At 51.0% G+C, this 16,665-nt stretch overlaps 5 protein-coding genes across 5 annotated transcripts; 4 read left to right on the top strand and 1 right to left on the bottom strand.

Annotated features, from left to right (window-relative positions):
• Nucleotides 1-1,746: 1,746 nt before the first annotated feature.
• Aud_006495 (putative protein kinase) lies at nucleotides 1,747-5,146 on the top strand (the record flags this gene model as incomplete). The annotated part of the gene is made up of 3 exons (XM_043291394.1): nucleotides 1,747-2,909; nucleotides 2,982-4,886; nucleotides 4,936-5,146. The coding sequence occupies 3 exons, from the start codon at nucleotides 1,747-1,749 to the stop codon at nucleotides 5,144-5,146; spliced, it is 3,279 nt and encodes a 1,092-aa protein (XP_043147329.1).
• A 1,747-nt stretch (nucleotides 5,147-6,893) lies between these two features.
• On the top strand, nucleotides 6,894-8,068 carry Aud_006494 (eukaryotic translation initiation factor 4E; the record flags this gene model as incomplete). Its single annotated transcript, XM_043291393.1, has 3 exons — nucleotides 6,894-6,928; nucleotides 7,003-7,791; nucleotides 7,849-8,068. The coding sequence occupies 3 exons, from the start codon at nucleotides 6,894-6,896 to the stop codon at nucleotides 8,066-8,068; spliced, it is 1,044 nt and encodes a 347-aa protein (XP_043147328.1).
• A 1,021-nt stretch (nucleotides 8,069-9,089) lies between these two features.
• Nucleotides 9,090-13,126, top strand: Aud_006493 (uncharacterized protein; the record flags this gene model as incomplete). The annotated part of the gene is made up of 7 exons (XM_043291392.1): nucleotides 9,090-9,127; nucleotides 9,243-9,326; nucleotides 9,403-9,490; nucleotides 9,552-10,741; nucleotides 10,791-11,189; nucleotides 11,241-11,303; nucleotides 11,362-13,126. The coding sequence occupies 7 exons, from the start codon at nucleotides 9,090-9,092 to the stop codon at nucleotides 13,124-13,126; spliced, it is 3,627 nt and encodes a 1,208-aa protein (XP_043147327.1).
• Nucleotides 13,127-13,488: 362 nt separating this feature from the next.
• Nucleotides 13,489-14,217, bottom strand: Aud_006492 (gamma-glutamylcyclotransferase family protein; the record flags this gene model as incomplete). Its single annotated transcript, XM_043291391.1, has 2 exons — nucleotides 13,489-14,039; nucleotides 14,190-14,217. 2 exons carry the CDS (start codon nucleotides 14,215-14,217, stop codon nucleotides 13,489-13,491), a joined length of 579 nt encoding a protein of 192 aa, XP_043147326.1.
• Nucleotides 14,218-14,750: 533 nt separating this feature from the next.
• Nucleotides 14,751-15,627, top strand: Aud_006491 (signal peptidase complex subunit SPC3; the record flags this gene model as incomplete). Its single annotated transcript, XM_043291390.1, has 3 exons — nucleotides 14,751-14,896; nucleotides 14,960-15,033; nucleotides 15,089-15,627. 3 exons carry the CDS (start codon nucleotides 14,751-14,753, stop codon nucleotides 15,625-15,627), a joined length of 759 nt encoding a protein of 252 aa, XP_043147325.1.
• Between the last annotated feature and the right edge of the window lie 1,038 nt (nucleotides 15,628-16,665).

The following is a 16,665-nucleotide window of genomic DNA, read 5'->3' as shown; positions in this document are numbered from 1 at the left end:
CTACCTCGGAGGACTGAAGCTTCTACGGTAATAGCATGTTCTTTTTTGATTTTATTTCTCAATCCCCGTGCAAAAAGCACACCTTCGTTTCAGTGATTATCCACCAGGTATGCTTCTCACATGATTGCATTCAAGATGTGAGGACTGCTAGTACAGAGACTAGTTCACAGATCAAGTCCACGGACAGTCTCACGGAGTGACAAGGAACTCGGCTAAGTATACTGAGCCCCCACTGTACCTTTTATCCGTCAAATTCTGGTTTACCGGCTTCGCCTGAAGTTGACCATCATGCGAATATTCGCAGTAAAATACTGTCGACTTGTTTGTGTGCTTCGTTCGTGGGTAGATATCAACAGCAAAGACCAAGTATCACTCTGCTGATGTACCCATTTTGTGGGTCGATAAGAAGTTCCGGAGAGGCGGTCCCTTCTGGGCACAGCTCAGGATGTCTCGCCCACTGAGCGCAAACAGATGGCAGCGGATTAGGACCATCTATATTTGAGGGTTCTATTGCAGCTTAGGCTGGTGATCAAGTACTAACAAACCAGGGAGGGCTATGGTCTTGCATTCAGACTTCGTTGACGGGATTAGTCCTAAACGTCCTTGAGCGTCTCTCTGGTCACGCTGTCCGTTGCTTGTCTTTTGCTTGCCGTAGATAGGGGCCTTTTTTCCGACCATTGGAGCAACGAAAGATGTCTTTCGCCGGCTAAGAGGCTCCTGAGCCAGGCGCGGGAAAGAATCTGGAAGCTGACCATCTGGGGAAGAATGACGCACGAGCATCAGCTCGGGCATCACCTTTCTTGAGATTGGTCAAGAAAGAGATAAGACACGGAAGAGCAAAGAGGGAAAGAAACAGGGCAGTCAACGATCTCCAGACTGTGCCTATTTCTAGCCGATGGTACCGGCGAAACATGAGGCATAATTGGGCGCATCGTCATTGAAGGACAGTGTTCCATGCTGGCCAAGCTGAGTGAGCAGAACCCGTGGCAGCAACATTGTACTTATGGTGGCTCGGTCTTCCATCGCCCTCTGCTTGAAGCCAGAGTTCATCGAGCAACATTCGTAGTAGATCCGACAGTGCGTCAGGCGAACACGGCATTGGAAGCTCAACCATGGGAAGAGCGGAGTATTAGCTTGTCGACTCGTCAAGTGCACTCGTGCTATGTCAGGCGTGCACTTGATGGCTCGAACGTCTTCCACACAGCACCTTACCGCATAGATGAACAACTAGTAGAGTCAGTACCGTCACTGGTCGGCGTGACAGTTACTGTTCACAAGTCACATAATTTTGAGGTGTGGCCTTTTCTGTTTGAGCGAAATCCCCAGGTGCGTCTTCTCTCGGGGGATTTTCCATCCAGGCTTTCCCCACTAATCCTTACCTACCTTTGACTTGAGTGACTGGCGTTCTCATATTCCCTTACTTCTCTCTTTTTTTGGTCTTTTTTGTCACTGCGCACTACTCACAGTGATATACTCCCAACCAGGGCCCTTCCCACCTCGGAAAAACCACCCTCCGCATCCTCCATTCATACTTCTTTCCCGCCCGACAAGACTTACCAAAAGTGAACGCGGCCGACACACGTTCCGAATTGACTAGACGAAGGACAAGGCTCCACCAGAATCTCCTTCGATCACACTTACACGCTAATTCATCCGTTCTCCAGTCGGCGGGTTCATCCCATGCCCACTGCCATTATTTCATACTATATCTAGTTTTTAAAACCAGATGCACCTCAAGAAATTTTCATGGCTGGGTCCGGTAACAGTCCGCTATTGAGAGACCAGTGGAGCGCCCCCATCGACACCAGAGAACAGAGGGACCGAGGAAGGCAGAGGCCTCGAGGGTCGAACCGTGATAGAGGGAGGGACAGATTCCGCGACAGAGAGCGGCGTCGCCGGTCCAAAGGGAACGGACCTATTCCCCCGTTACGGTCGCCGCCACCTTCGCGTGCTCACCCCCAATCAGAGCTTGGAGGACCTCGTTCATATCGTGAATTCTCTCCTAATAACACCTCTGCGCGTGGTTCATCCGGTCTACCGTACTCTGAGCCCAGACAACGGCCGAATCAAGATCATCACCAATTTGCCGAGCCTCAGCCTTTGGAAGGCGAGAAACCGACCAGAAGAGATTATCGAAGGGACAACTCTCCATCCGCACCTCCTCCATTCAAGCGAAAGAGAACGCAGAGTCCGTCCCCAGTGAGATCCTATTCACCTCGACAAGACCCGAGACATCACCATCCAGCTTCGGAGCAGTTTGACGATTTCGGTCGGGGCTACCCTCATAAAAAACGTGGACGATTTCCGGGGCGTGGCAGGGCGCGTCGAAGGTCTCCTAGAAGAGGAAGAGACCGGCGTAGGAAGGAATCCGATCGCTTCAAGAGTCCCAAGTCCCCCGCGCGTGATCCCAGGTCACCGAGGAACCCCCGTGAGCGATTTAACGGCCCGGACCCTGCAGGCGACATCGACCAAGAGTATCGCCATCGATCGACATCTCGCCATTCCATTAACTCAGCTGGTTCAAGATTTACAGCGACCTCGCGTCACAGCTCGAGGATTGACGCAACAATGAATCCTAGACCAATTCAGTCTGCGATGGACAGTTCTTTCAGATCTCCATCCCCATCTCGACCAGTCCCCAGCTTCGATGCTGAAATTGCCGGCGTCCCTCCAGACGGAGACCCCAATGCGCGTGAAAGGTTTCCTTTCCATGCAGAGCGGACATTGAATGCCAATAATAACCAGCGCTCTCACCCTTCACGACCACATGCGGACACGAGTCAATACTCCACCTCACCAAAGTACGGCCCATCAAGTAATTCCTATCAGGGATCCCCTCAATCTACGTCACCTCACCCTGGAGGTCGTGGGGGCTTGAGTGGACAAGCTCCTTATCCCAGGCCGCAAGGGTGAGTTTTCTTCCTTACTAGTTCAGAACCACTACAACATTTAGTGCAAGGCTAACACTAAGGTGCGAACAGGTCTGCACATTCGTCTCCATATCGTCAAAACAATTATCCTTCTCAGGGCGGCTCGCAAGACCAGTTCAGTCAAGGTCAAGCTCCGCCGACTGGTCCAGCCAACCACTCTCAACCGTATTCTGGTCCTTCTTACCGTGGTGGGCATTCAGGTTATCGTGGGAGCTTCCAAAACCATGGCCGCGACCGGCGATTTTCTGGCTCTGGTCACTCATCCTACAATACTGGGCCGTCCGGGCGAGGCCGTTTTAACAGTTTCCAATGGAGCGCTCGCGGCCGCGGCGGCTCTCACAGTCCTCATACCACTCATGCGGAGCCCTCACAAAGTCCTGCGCCCCTCCCGGGGGCAGAAGAGCAGAGTTTCGTAGGTGAGGGGGACAGAGACCGAGCTTTCGGGTCTCCGAGCAGAGATCTGCAAGGCGTGGATCAAGGTTCAAAACCATGTTCCGAGGATGGGGATTTTCAGAAGATGTCTCGACCTACACAACCATCCGACACCAACTCCACGCCGAATAAAGGCGGCAAGTTCAGCTTCGCCTTCAAAGCCAAAACCACGCCTGCCCCTGCCCCCAAGCCAGTTCCCGATCTGGCACAGAGGATGCAGGCTCGAGAACCTCCACCTCGTGTTGCGGAGCCCCCTCGCAGCAGAGTGCCTCTTGGCCCACCGCCGCGGTTCAAGCCTGAGCCACGCTTTGATCGCCGCGATCGAGACCGAGACCGGGATCGGCACCGGAATCGAGACCGGGACAGAGGAAGACGTGACCGGCGAGACTTTCCAAGGGAGCCGCGTAATTTTCGTGAGCCTAGAGATATTCGTGACAACCGAAAAGAAGATCGCCGCTTTGACCAGCGACATGATGGCAGGAAAGATGATCGCCGGCAGGACCCTCGTCCACCTCGCGGTCCTCGAGAACGTTCTCCGGGCGTGAAGCAACCCCGAATATTGACCCGACCCAAGCCTCGTCCTACTCTTCCAGAAGAGTACGCGAAGTCCGATTCCGTTTATTACCGAAAACCAGGGAACGAGTCCGTTATTGGTGCTGGCACCTACGGAAAAGTGTTTAAAGCAATACACGTTTACACCCAAAGGAAGGTGGCCCTCAAGAAGATACGTATGGAAGGTGAGAAAGACGGGTTCCCTGTTACGGCTGTTCGAGAAATCAAGCTCCTCCAGCACCTTCGTAACCACAATGTGGTCAGTTTACTCGAAGTTATGGTCGAGAGGAATGAGTGTTTTATGGTCTTCGAGTACCTTTCGCACGATCTTACAGGTCTCATCAATCACCCGACCTTCACCCTCACCGCTGCTCACAAGAAGGATCTCGCCAAGCAAATGTTTGACGGCTTGAACTACCTCCACCACCGGGGCGTTCTGCACCGCGACATCAAGGCAGCAAATATCCTCATTAGCAATAGGGGCTTGTTGAAGTTCGCAGATTTTGGATTGGCGCGGTTTTTCTCTAAGAGTCGCCAACTTGATTATACCAACCGCGTGATTACGATCTGGTATCGGCCACCGGAGCTTCTTCTCGGAGAGACCAGATACGGCCCTGCCGTAGACGTTTGGAGCGCGGGCTGTGTGTTTGTCGAATTGTTTACAAAGAAGGCTGTCTTCCCCGGAGAAGGGGGCGAAATCAGTCAGCTTGAAAAGCTCTACGCCTCTCTTGGGACGCCTACCCGGACTGAATGGCCTGACCTTGTGGAGATGCCCTGGTTTGAGCTCATGCGGCCGACGGAGCGCAAGAAGCGAGTCTTTGAAGACGTATACCGCGAAGTACTGTCTCCAGCGGCTTTGGACCTAGTTTCTCAGATCTTCCGATACGATCCTGCGAAGCGACCATCGGCGGAGGAAGTACTGACACACTCGTATTTTGTGTCAGAGGAGCCAGCTCCGCAACAAGCTGTCGAGTAAGTTTGCTAAGTATCTCTCTCTGTGACCTATGACTAACAGTTACAGGTTGGAAAATATCGAGGGTGACTGGCACGAATTCGAGTCAAAAGCACTGCGCAAGGAGAAGGATAAGGAAGCTCGTCGCGCAGAGTATCAGAAAGATAAAGAGAAAAGGAAAGCCGCTGTATCAGCTCCGCAAAGCGAAAGGGAGACGAAGCGCGTCAGACAAGACGTTGAGGAGCACCCACAGCCCTCGGCACAGCCTACTGAACAGTAGGCTCATGCTTTGTGCTCTTCTGTGCCGCATATATGCTTCATAGCAGTCACGAAATGCTTTGGCGTCGTTGCGACACCACTTAATCCATTGCCTGACTCGCCATAGGCGTCAGGTGTTCATGAGACTTTCTTCACATTACGAGCAAAGTTTCTGCTCCGAATCTCGCCTGCTCTACTATGAACAGAAGAGGACGGAGCGAGAGAAAGAACCCTAATTCTGTGGTTTAGCGGGTGGCATGAGCGGGATCTGCGGATTCGATCTAGCTAACATATCCTTCTATTCCGAATATTGAGTTGAGAGCCTGTGTGACAGGCAAATGTATAGACTCAGCTTAAATTCGATCCAAATTATTCTAACAGACATTGAAAAATGATCATACTCTTTTAACCCGGTAGATATCACTGGCGGGTGATAGACGGACAACCGCACGCCTATCAGAAGTTACAGAAGTTACATACTACATGAAGATCTTGTCAGCAACATAGAAATGAAGAAACAAAAGGCAGTCATAAAGTTTTCCAGCGTCTTGCGACAATCAGACTTTGCCTTTAAACCTCACGCTCAACCAGCCAGGCCACTACAGCACGATAGGGGCGGTTGAGCACCTCGGATTACCAGAGTACGAGTGCTTCGTCATGCATGCAAGGAGGACACCAGGAAAAGCCAACGTGGCCCACGATGGAGGACGGAAAGGGACATACGCACCGGCTCTACAAACACGAATCGTTATTTGTTACCACTGAGTAAATTCAAGGAGGGGTATAGCTGCTGCGCATTGGGACCAAATAATATTAGATCAAAAGTAATAAATGGGTATTCTAGAGGATGGAATGTCCCGTCATTCAGGTCATCACCGCATCATGGGTAGCTGGAAAGCCCTCGTGATGATGGTTTTAGACGCGGGGATTCTGTAGAGAATTTATCTCGACGCACTCATCGGAATCGCCAGAGCAGTGGAAGCGGTAGAACGATACGCAGCCAGCGATGATTTGAGTTGGTGGTCTTAGGTTTTGTTAAAAAAGAAGAAGAGAAGAGGGAGAAAAAAAGAGACGATTCTTTTAAGAAGGGGAAAAACGGCAGGAAAAACGATGGTGCGGGCGGAGAGGGCGGGACGGATGGTGATTGGCGGGATGCCAGAGGAGGGGAGCGGCAGAGCTCGAAGGAAACGTGAAAGACCAATGACCAGCGGATTTTGGGCAGTGGAAATGGTCCTTGAGTTCCTTGAGTGGTGATGATTCTGCTTTCTAGGTCTGTTCTTCTTAAGACTCTATACCTACCTACATACGTACAACAACCACCATCACCACTACCCTTACCACTACCTACCATCTAGGCACCTACACCCTACCTTCACTCTGCTATTGCTCTACTAGTAGTAGTATTCCACCAAACTCGTCCCTACTTGACCTATTACCTACCTTGCAGTAAACCCGCATCTTCTCCCCTCCACACACAATCTCACACACTTACACAGACTCACACCTCGTTAACGATCACGATCACGAATTTTTTTTACTATTTCTATTTATCTATTTGACCTGGCATCGATCTCGCCCATTAGCTTTCTCTTGTTTTTCAGATTTTCCGGCCGTTTCCTGCCCTTTTTTGAGGACTTGGTATTGCCGACTCTTTTTTCCGCCTGTCCTGGTTTCGCCCTGCGATAGCAGCTTCTCCTCGCATCTGCTTGCCGCGCCATTTTCTCTCCCTGATGACCGTTTGCTTTTCGACGGTCTGATTACCTAGCGCCATGGATAATGCAAACTTGTGGACTCGCAGGGCCAAGTATGTCCAGGATTTTCGTCGTTTACAAGCCATACCGTTCGGCGCGAGACTAACCTGTGTCGTGTGTCTTTCAGTTCCGCCAGATTGTCTCTGTCCATGACGGGAACCGACGCAAAGGACGGTGGCGCGAAACTCGATCTTCCCCGCAGTCACACATCAAAGCGTTTCGGCCCGGATAGCTCGCACGGTGGTCGATCGAATCCCTTCAATGCATTATCCCCCCTCTCCGGCGGCGTGTCTTCTCCTTCCACGAACGCTTCCTCCGCATTCGGCTTGGGTTCCGGCGCATTCGCGTCCTTTGGTACTCCCAAGACGCCTGGCACCAATGCATCAGACTTGAATTCGTCCAAAGCGCTGGGGGAGAAGCGAGAGACGGCTTCGGAGCAGGATTCGGCAGCGGAAGTCAAGGCCAAGGCTTCAGCCTCCTCCTTGAGTGGCTCGAAGGAGCATGCTCTGAAGTCTACCTGGGTGATCTGGTACCGGCCCCCGACACCCAAGTACTCTGACTATGAGAAGTCGACCATTCCCCTTGCGTCTATATCCTCGGTCGAGAGTTTCTGGTCGATATACACACATCTCAAGCGCCCATCTCTCCTTCCCACCGTCTCTGACTATCACATTTTCAAGAAAGGCATTCGTCCTGTATGGGAGGACGATGCCAACAAGAAGGGTGGAAAGTGGATTGTTCGGCTGAAGAAGGGAGTTGCTGACCGGTATTGGGAGGATCTTTTGCTGGCCATGATTGGTGACCAGTTCGCAGAGGCTAGCGATGAGGTCTGTGGCGCCGTTCTCAGTGTACGGAGCGGAGAGGATGTGTTGAGTGTCTGGACCCGGATTGACGGTGGGCGCAACATCAAGATCAGGTAAGTTGTCATATTTCATTCTTGATTGGCAGAACCCGTGGCACTCACTCTGTGCAGGGAGACGATCAAGCGTCTGCTTGCCTTCCCGGCCGACACCAACACCGTGTGGAAAAGCCACGATGACAGTATTGCTCAGCGCTCCGCAATTGACCAGGCTCGCCAGGAGAAGGCGGCCGGAAACGCGAGCCATCATCATCACCACCTGGCAGGGGACCGGCGAAGACCTACAGCGAATGATGAGTCCATGGGAGATAAAGGAAAAGCGGCGGCGTCTTGATTTACATGGTTTGATTCTCATTGAATGGTCCTGTATAGTAAAGAAGACGAAAACATTGGGACGTTTCTGGGCTCGGGGCATTGGGGCGAATCATTGCGTCTGACTTTCTGGTTGCTTTCTCATTTCTCATCTTGTGTTTCTTCTTCTTCTTTCTCATCTCGTGGTTCCCTGGTTTCTTTTCTCATTTCTTTGGGCAATACGAGACGTGATGCAGGTTAACGGACAGCGCTGGAGCAAGCGCAAATGTAAAATCATAATTTCCCACGAAGCTTCCATACACTACTAGCGTACCATTGATTCCTACTATGAGCTCATGCTCGAATGGCCTACAGTCAGATGCTACCTATTCTTACACGTAGGGTAATTACTAGCACGCTCTTTGCTCAAATGATCTCCACCCAATGACGATGCGGAATCACTGCAGCTTCCGCGTGCTTTTTCTTTTCTTTTTTTTAACCCGCAGGGCAGAAAATAACCGGCCGACCGCCTTTCTTGTTATCCATGCACGATATGATACTGGTCTCTTCTAATAATGTCTCTCTTGCTTCCGGTCTTATTGTTTCTTGCCCACTCCTCATGAAATCCGGAGTATGGTAGATCGTTAGCAACTTTACCGAACCCTGCTCTCATTACATGCCGCTTTTTGGGACAATATCAGAGTTTCTGGCCCCGCTGATTTCTCCCAGTCGCCGCTCAAATCATCAGGATCCCATCCCCGCTCCGCCATCAGATGCCACCTCTGATGAGCTACAACGGACTCAGGTGTCCGGCGTAAGCGATGCTCCTCGTCTAGGGTCTTTTGCGTCTGTCATTCAAGCCGGGATTGAATCACCTATCCAAACCCCCGATGTGAGTTGGGATCATGCCCTTTCCATTGTTCTAATTTCTTCTCCTATTGCCTATACCCTCTTGCGTATACATTGAATAATCATGATACGCTTTGAACATGCTCCTTCGCCTTCTGCCCCTGCAGCGACACAACGAGACTCACTGGATCTTATGCTTTAGAATCTCCATCGCTATGCCGAAAGATTTCGACCTTCCTCAGAATCTCGACCTGTACGTTTACTACTACGTCAGACCATTCCTCGATTACGTTTAGGGATGAGTCGTCTGTAAATATGGCCTCACACATGCGGATACGGTTTAGACAACGCTTATACGAAGCATACAGGTCTACACAAGATGCGTCGATGCGACGGGACCGCACAATTTCACGCCAGGACGAGCAGAGATTATTCCCTTCCTATTCTACACGGTACGTCACCGAGAAGCTGTCATATGTCGTGATATTTGTGCGGCTGGGAGCTGACGTTCTGGGGACTCGCTTCTAGTCCAAGTCCGAATGGAGTACCGATAGTACCTGGGGAGACATTCAAGAAATCCCCAGGAGAGACATCTAAGAAAAGGAACCCGTTACAGGTATGGTACTCTCGAGATGGGTCAATTCTCTTATGACTGGACTGACGTCGAGGGTTGGTAGAATGTCAAGGGTGTCTTCAAACCAGTGGACAAGCTCTCTTCCAAAGGTCGAGAGAGCGGGCCGGTACGCGCACGGGGAATGCATGGAAACCGCGGTGGGTATCAGACGTTTTCTGGGGTCAATATACCTCGTCCGCAGACCCGTCTAGAGCATGACCTTTCGGAGAGACCCATAAAGCGCCGGCGTCGAGATACTCAGAGCTCTCCAACCGAAAGTTTCATCGACCTTTCCGATGATAATGAAACAGGACATTCTGTTACTGAGTCGTCCTCTGTCATTGGAAACACCGCACGTCTGTCGCCCGGATCAAGCCAACAGTCACTAAGAGCCCATAAGTCAAAGCGATTCAAGCGCAACGCAGTTGATGAATTTCGACAGGTTGAGAAGAATATGAAGGTTACAGGGTCACAAGTTAGCCCCAAATTAGGGGCCAAGAGATTCCACCATCGCTTTTCCCCGGACGATGAACTGGAGCAGTGCTTCACTGAAAATGCTGCCAGGGAAAGGCGCTTTTCAATACCGAGTGTGAAGCATGAGGTTCTTCAGAGTGTTGAGATCCAAAAGCCACGGCGACTCGATAGGTCCGGGAGTCCATCCCTTCACGGTCATCCGACGAATGAACGAAGAGACTCAGAATCGCGAGAAAGCCCAGATGAACTGCAAGGGGCGGCGACGGTGCAGCCCACCCCGGACCTTTCCCGCGAGTTTCGTAAGAAAGACGTCAGGGGCGGCATTAACGCTGGGAATCAAGTGGCTCAAAGGAAGTCTTCACCAGCCGATATCCGACCGACTGTCTTCGTCCCTTCGTCGCATCAAGGAAAATTCAAGCGCAAGAATACCAGATCTGGAACACATCCTAGTGCCGACCGGTCTTTTCAAGCAACCTCTGTTCGATTCGGTACTATCACTGGACCTTCCTCGGGCGATGAGACCGTCGAGGTACATGTTGATCCAATCAATGAGAAAATCAAAATGACCGGGCCCGACCCCGCGAATTCGTTTCAGATACCCTTCAGCAAAGTTTTCAAGATCTTTCGAGGAACCTCGCCAAGCTGTAAAGTTAGGCTCGCTCTCAGGCCCGACAGTACCGGTGATCAATCGGTGGATATAAATCTCACATCCTTGGAAGCCAAGGAAGACCTTTACGCTTTGCTCGCCGCCAGTGGGGCTAAAGTCGTGGAAAAGGATGGGTACGTAATTTCTCCTATTGAAGCTGTTAATCCATGCTCACCAAGTTAGTAAATGGATGGATAATGCTTTCAAAAGAAACGAAAATACGAACACCTCAGGAAGGTATCTGAACGGAATCAAGCGATCATGCACTGAGATGCCTCCCGAAGAGGGTTCCGAGACCACAGTTGAAGTACCGAAACGGCCAAAGCTTTCAGCTTCGTTGCAAAACGATCTCAATACTAACGCAGTTTCGCAATCCGGCCCAAGAGTCTCGTCCTCAAATTCTAGACTCGCGCAGAAGTTACGAGAAACAGCTTCCTATGAACCGTCGAAAGCAACCTCTGTTAAAGCAGGTACTGAAGAGGCGGTGGAGATACCAGTCAAGACGTACACAGGAGAGGCCACACCTTCCAGTCGTGCAACAAGGTCCACGACGCGTCGTATGCTACCGACGACAGTGGTTTCGTGAGTATGAGCTAGCTTCTAGAAAGGAATTTTGCTAATCTGGCGTCGCAGCGATGATGAAGAGGAAAACTCGCCTCAACAGCAATGCGAAAAGATTTCCCAAAAGTGGCAGAGGTCTGTTGAACACTATTCGCTTCAATCATCGCCTTGCAGAGACTAATGGACTTGATAGGCCACTTGTATACCCACGTTTCGGCAAGAAGAAAGCTGAAGTTGACGGTCAAGATCTTGAACGACTGCGTGATAACGAGTTCTTGAACGACAACCTGATCGGCTTCTACATACGCTTCTTGGAGGATCATCTGGAACGAAACAACAAGGAAGTATCCAAGAGAGTTTACTTCTTCAATTCGTACTTTTTTGCAACACTTACGAACTTGCCTAGAGGTAAGCAAGGTATCAATTACGAAGGCGTTCAAAAATGGACGAGGAATGTCGACATATTCAGTTACGATTATATCGTGGTCCCTATCAATGAAGCAGCGCATTGGTATGTTGCGATTATATGCAACCTACCGAAACTTCCGGGCATTGCCAAGGAAGAAGTGGCGATTGATGAACCTGCGGAAGGAAGCACAGAGCCTTCAGTGCCACCAAAGCGTGACGATTCGGAGAATCCGAACGCGCCAGAGGCCGTTAGAAAAATACCTTCCGGCAGTGGAGAGACCGAAACTGGCGCTCGTTCTGCACCCCATCCGGAAAAGGAGGAATTGGCAAGGGAGTCATTGGCTGCCATGAGCTTGTTGGACCAAAAGGAGATGAAAGAAAGAGAGGAGCTGGAAGTCCCTCCTTCTGACGAAGAGTGGCCAGAGAAAGAGGAGAACCCCGTATCCTCTCCCGCAAAGCTCTCGAGTCCGCCAAGAGATACTGAGCCCTCCAAGCAGGTCAATTCTCAAGATGCAAGTCAATCCTCGGTCTCAGGAAGTCAAAAGTCACGGAAGCCAAAGAAAAAGCGCCCGGGGCCAAGGTATGATGTATGGCAGCCGACGGTCATCACGTTCGACTCACTAAATCTGTCACGCTCTCCCACCATCAGCGTCCTGCGCAACTATCTCCGTGAAGAGGCCCAATCCAAACGTGGCCTCGAGATTGACACAACCCTGATCAAGGGGATGAAAGCTCAAGAAATTCCATTGCAGCCCAACTACTCGGATTGTGGCCTCTATCTGCTCGCATATGTGGAGAAATTTGTACAGGACCCGGACACATTTGTGACGAAATTGCTCCGAAGAGATATGAGAGAGGAGAACGATTGGCCTCCGCTAAGGTCAGGGCTTCTTCGTTCTCGATTGCGCAAGTTTCTTGACGATTTGTATGACGAACAAGAACAACTGAGTCGCGAGAAGGCGGCTGAAAGGGCTACCATGGCGGACCGACAGCCAATATCTTATCTTCTTGGACGTTCTGAAGACAAGACTGATCATGCAGCTGAAAATATGGTGGATGCATCCGCAACGCGATCTGAGAAGTCGCCAATCAGAGACCCACCACCCGAGAAGTCCGGCTTACAGCCTGCTCAGAAGGCAAAACTAGGGGACTCGCAGTCCGTGGCTAGGAGCTTGTCCAGAGAGGGTACGCCAGATAGTAAGATGAAAGCGAAAAGGTCACTGCCTCAGACGATGGCAGCAAGTGCATCAGGGAGCACTACTCACAAGGAAGTTGTCGAGGTCCCTGACAGTCAAGAACAAGTCCAACCGGAGAATGAGACGTCGCCTTGTCTCCTTCAAGTTGAAGACTCTCAAGGTGGACAAGCGCGATCTCAGCCTCAGGGTCCAAAACCTATTAAAGAAGGCGCAGAACAAATACAGATACCTCATCAATCTGCGGATGACAGCATTGTTGAGGTTCAAGTCCTTGGGACGCCTCCGCCAGGGTTGTCAACTGACAAGCGGGATGGTGTTCGAAAGAGCCCGAGGTCGCTCAAGAAAATGGCTTGAGCATAGCTGAGAGGATGCGGATTTTATCTCAGTTTTAAAGCACACATAGACGATTTGCTCTCTCGTTTGGTGTTTCGGTGATACGGGCAGGGAAGGTCATTTGTTTTTGCGGAATGCATGAGATACCAAGCATTGCATATTTGCATATGAGTTATATTGTTATTTTCGATTCGAGCATTCAGCTGCATACGTATGGTCTCACTTTTGCCATCATAAAGATGGCATGTATTCATTCGAGCTGTCTTAGATATAGACTTTTCCGGAACGACGACGATCTAGGTTGGAAGTCAATTGCTGGCTGTTCTCTATGGTATGATATATCTGAAGACCGACATATGGCTGATCATCCGTCTCGACCCGATTCACCACTCGCTCTCATCCGCATCAACCCACCACGCCATCTTATCCCTCTTAAAGGCCTCGAAATCCCACTCCGCATCCTCCAATCGATCCTGCCCAGCCACATAAACATACGTCAAAGCCTCCACCTCTTCCCTCTCATCCGCAAACTCCGCTCCGGCCGCATCAAGCACATCCTTCAGGTGCCGATCCGGGTCCTTCGCAAAGCTCGCCTCCTGTCGCCCACCCACACTCAACGACTCCGCCAGCACCCGCACCCTCACCCTCTCTTTAACGTACTCCGACCCCTCGAAGACATCCAACCGGTGCACGTCCCCGTCCGTCAGCCCCGAGACGACGGTCCCCAGTACGGAGGCGCTGCCGGATTCTCCTGTCGAACCTTTATCATTACTCGGGCAGGGCACGATGCCGGGGTAATCGGCTCCGCGGACGCGGTGCCGGCGGTAGCCGTGGAGGATGGCGGGCTTGAATGAGAGCATGGCCTTTTGCCAGGGTTCTGGGTCCGGGCGGCCGTGGATGACTCTGTGGAGGATTTGCGGGGCCATCAGGGTTCCTGCGTTTGTTAGTACGGGTTTGTGTATTTGGTGGTTTACGTAGCTGGTGTGCTGGAGGGACTGGGTGGGGTAGGTGAACGGCGTCTGGTGAACGATGTTTATCGTTTTGGGCATGTGCTAGAGTTGGTGGTCATGGGCAAGCAGCTCACCGTAGAAAAAGAGGACGTTGTCTCCCATATCGGGTTATCTGGTGTGTACTCAATGGTACTTCTCTGCTTCATGCGCTAGGTGACGGCGAGGGTAGCTGGTGGGATGGGCTTGGGAAGGGCAACTCTTCCGGGCTCCGGCTCGGAAAAGAAGGTGCAGATTGAGGTATTGCGACCGTTACGAACTTGCGCGGCAGGTGATGCTTGTTGGCAGGTTATCTCTGGAATCCCAGTTTCATAGCCCCATCCCCATTATTCTCATGGACTCAATGAGGGGAACCCTTCGAGATAGAAAGAGGAGGGGACCCACCGCTTATCGATAAGACACTGCTAGTGCGAGTAACTGCGCCACTGTTTATTGACCGCCCGCATAGAAAAGGCCCATGTGGCTTCAAGCATCATCGTGCCGCTTTGCCCTGGGCATCATCGGGGACGCTGGCTCCTCCTGTTCATTTCGTTCTATGCGGCTTAGCCATATTTTGATTTAACTTGTTGTTCTCATTTAACCAGTCGTTAGTCCAAAGACAGCTCATCACACTGGAGTATCCGGTATAAATAAACAAGATGCACTCGTCCCTGAATAGAGCGCAGGGTGTCTTTGGCTTCTTCACCACCGTCGCCTTGTTTGTTGCCGCAGTCGCTGCGCTGTCTGTGCTACTGTATCCTGCGCATGACGCGAAGGCTGAGGTCGCGTTGAAAAATGTTCAAGTGTACGTTTGTCGATGATTTGAATTCATCTGGATGTTGTTTCCTAATGACCATCCAATTTTTAGAATCAAGGGTCGGCCAAATTACTATTCAACCAAGAAGGAAGAATATTCTCAGATCAGGTTCGATCTGAATGCTGGTACGTATCTGATAAACTCCGCTTGCGATCCCTGATCTGAACCTAGGCCTCTTAGACCTCTCCTCGCTCTTCAATTGGAACACAAAACAAATATTCGTCTACGTCTACGCTTCGTACTCGTCCTCCGACAAGAAGTCCTCTCTTCTTCCTAACTCTGAGTCCATCATCTGGGACACCATCATCTCCGCCCCAGAATCGCCTTACTCGTTCGATGCCCTGCGCCAACGCTTTTTCCCGACCAAGTCGACCTCCTCGGCCCGCAAGAACCAGAAGCGAAGCACTTCCGCCTCGAAGAAAACCTCAGCCTCAAAAAAGGAGACACTCGCGCCGGGCGTGCTCCGTCTGAGCAACCAACGGGCTAAGTACCAGATCAGCGATATTACAGGGAAGCTCGCGGAGCGCAAGAACGTGACGCTCTCTGTGGGCTGGAATGTGCAGCCCTGGGTTGGTGCGTTGTGGTGGAGTCCTGGCTCTGGTGCTGTTCCCCGGACGGCCGGCACCGTGGTGAGCAGCGAGGCTTTCGATTTTCCTGCTTTGAAGGGAAGCAAGGCCTCTGCTGCTAAGGCGGCTGAATCGGGCGCTCAGACGGCCTAGAGTCTATAGAGCAGTATATTGATGAACAGTGAAGGGCAGTTTCTGACTGCCAGTTTCATTCGTTGAGATATCCATTATAACTATCTTGAGTCGTTCAAAATTGTAAGAAACCATAGAACGTAGACATGAAATCAGATGGCCATAACATTGTAACTGGGATCCAGGGCTGGGCCGGGTCAAGGTCCAGAAATGAGAAAAACTCGTACACAAAGCAACATGGCATCATCTGATCATCAAGTTTAAACACTCTTCCTGTGATGGTCCGTGTCGTGTTCATCATGCATGTCCTGAATCGGTCGCAGTTGGATGAGAGGCTCAAACAGTGCTGCCATAGGACCTTTCGTTGTGTCCTTGCAGAATGCGTTGCGAATACACCCCAGGAGCGGGCTTCCGAGTCATTGGGTCCGTATTGCGGTTGTGATAGTAGACGTATTCCAGATAGAACGCATGGATATGACCCGGGAAGTATCTATGTCTATCAGCAGACTGTTTCATACGCCTCAAATGTCAAAGGACGGCCGAATCAAGAAGGTACTGCCTTGCAGGTTCAGATTCTAGAGAAAATGTTCACTCACCCTAGAATCGTGAGCAGAATATTGATGAAGAAATCTGCACTACAGCCCGAAATCATAAATACGCCGAGAGGAGGTACTAACAATCAAATCCAGGTTAGAGGGGTGATCAATCGTACTGATACTACTTGAACGAAATCAAACCAAAAGGCAACATTCCGTTTGATCGAAGGGGGAATTCGACTGTGACAAAGACGAGCAACAGGGAACTTACTGAAGAGAGTGACCAAAATCAAACATAGCATTGATGCTGTGCCTGCCATTTTGTCCACGGAGTGTCTAATCTGCTAAGTTTCCAATGATTTGCCCGAGGGTTTGTTGGAGCTCCAGGAAGTTCCCAAGAAGCTGAGAAACAGGATCGCGAACAACAAGATAAATATATACATGGGAGTGTTGTCATCAATAGAGGAGTTCAGACGGTTCATTTTGTATGGTTGAAGGCGAAAGAGGGATCAGCATGCAACCA

The sequence above is a fragment of the Aspergillus udagawae genome, assembly GCF_001078395.1.
Source record: "Aspergillus udagawae IFM 46973 DNA, scaffold_4, whole genome shotgun sequence".
In the NCBI taxonomy this organism is placed as follows: Eukaryota; Fungi; Ascomycota; class Eurotiomycetes; order Eurotiales; family Aspergillaceae; genus Aspergillus; species Aspergillus udagawae.
Note: the sequence above shows the minus strand (reverse complement) of the source record. Positions and strands in the feature narration are given on the sequence as shown.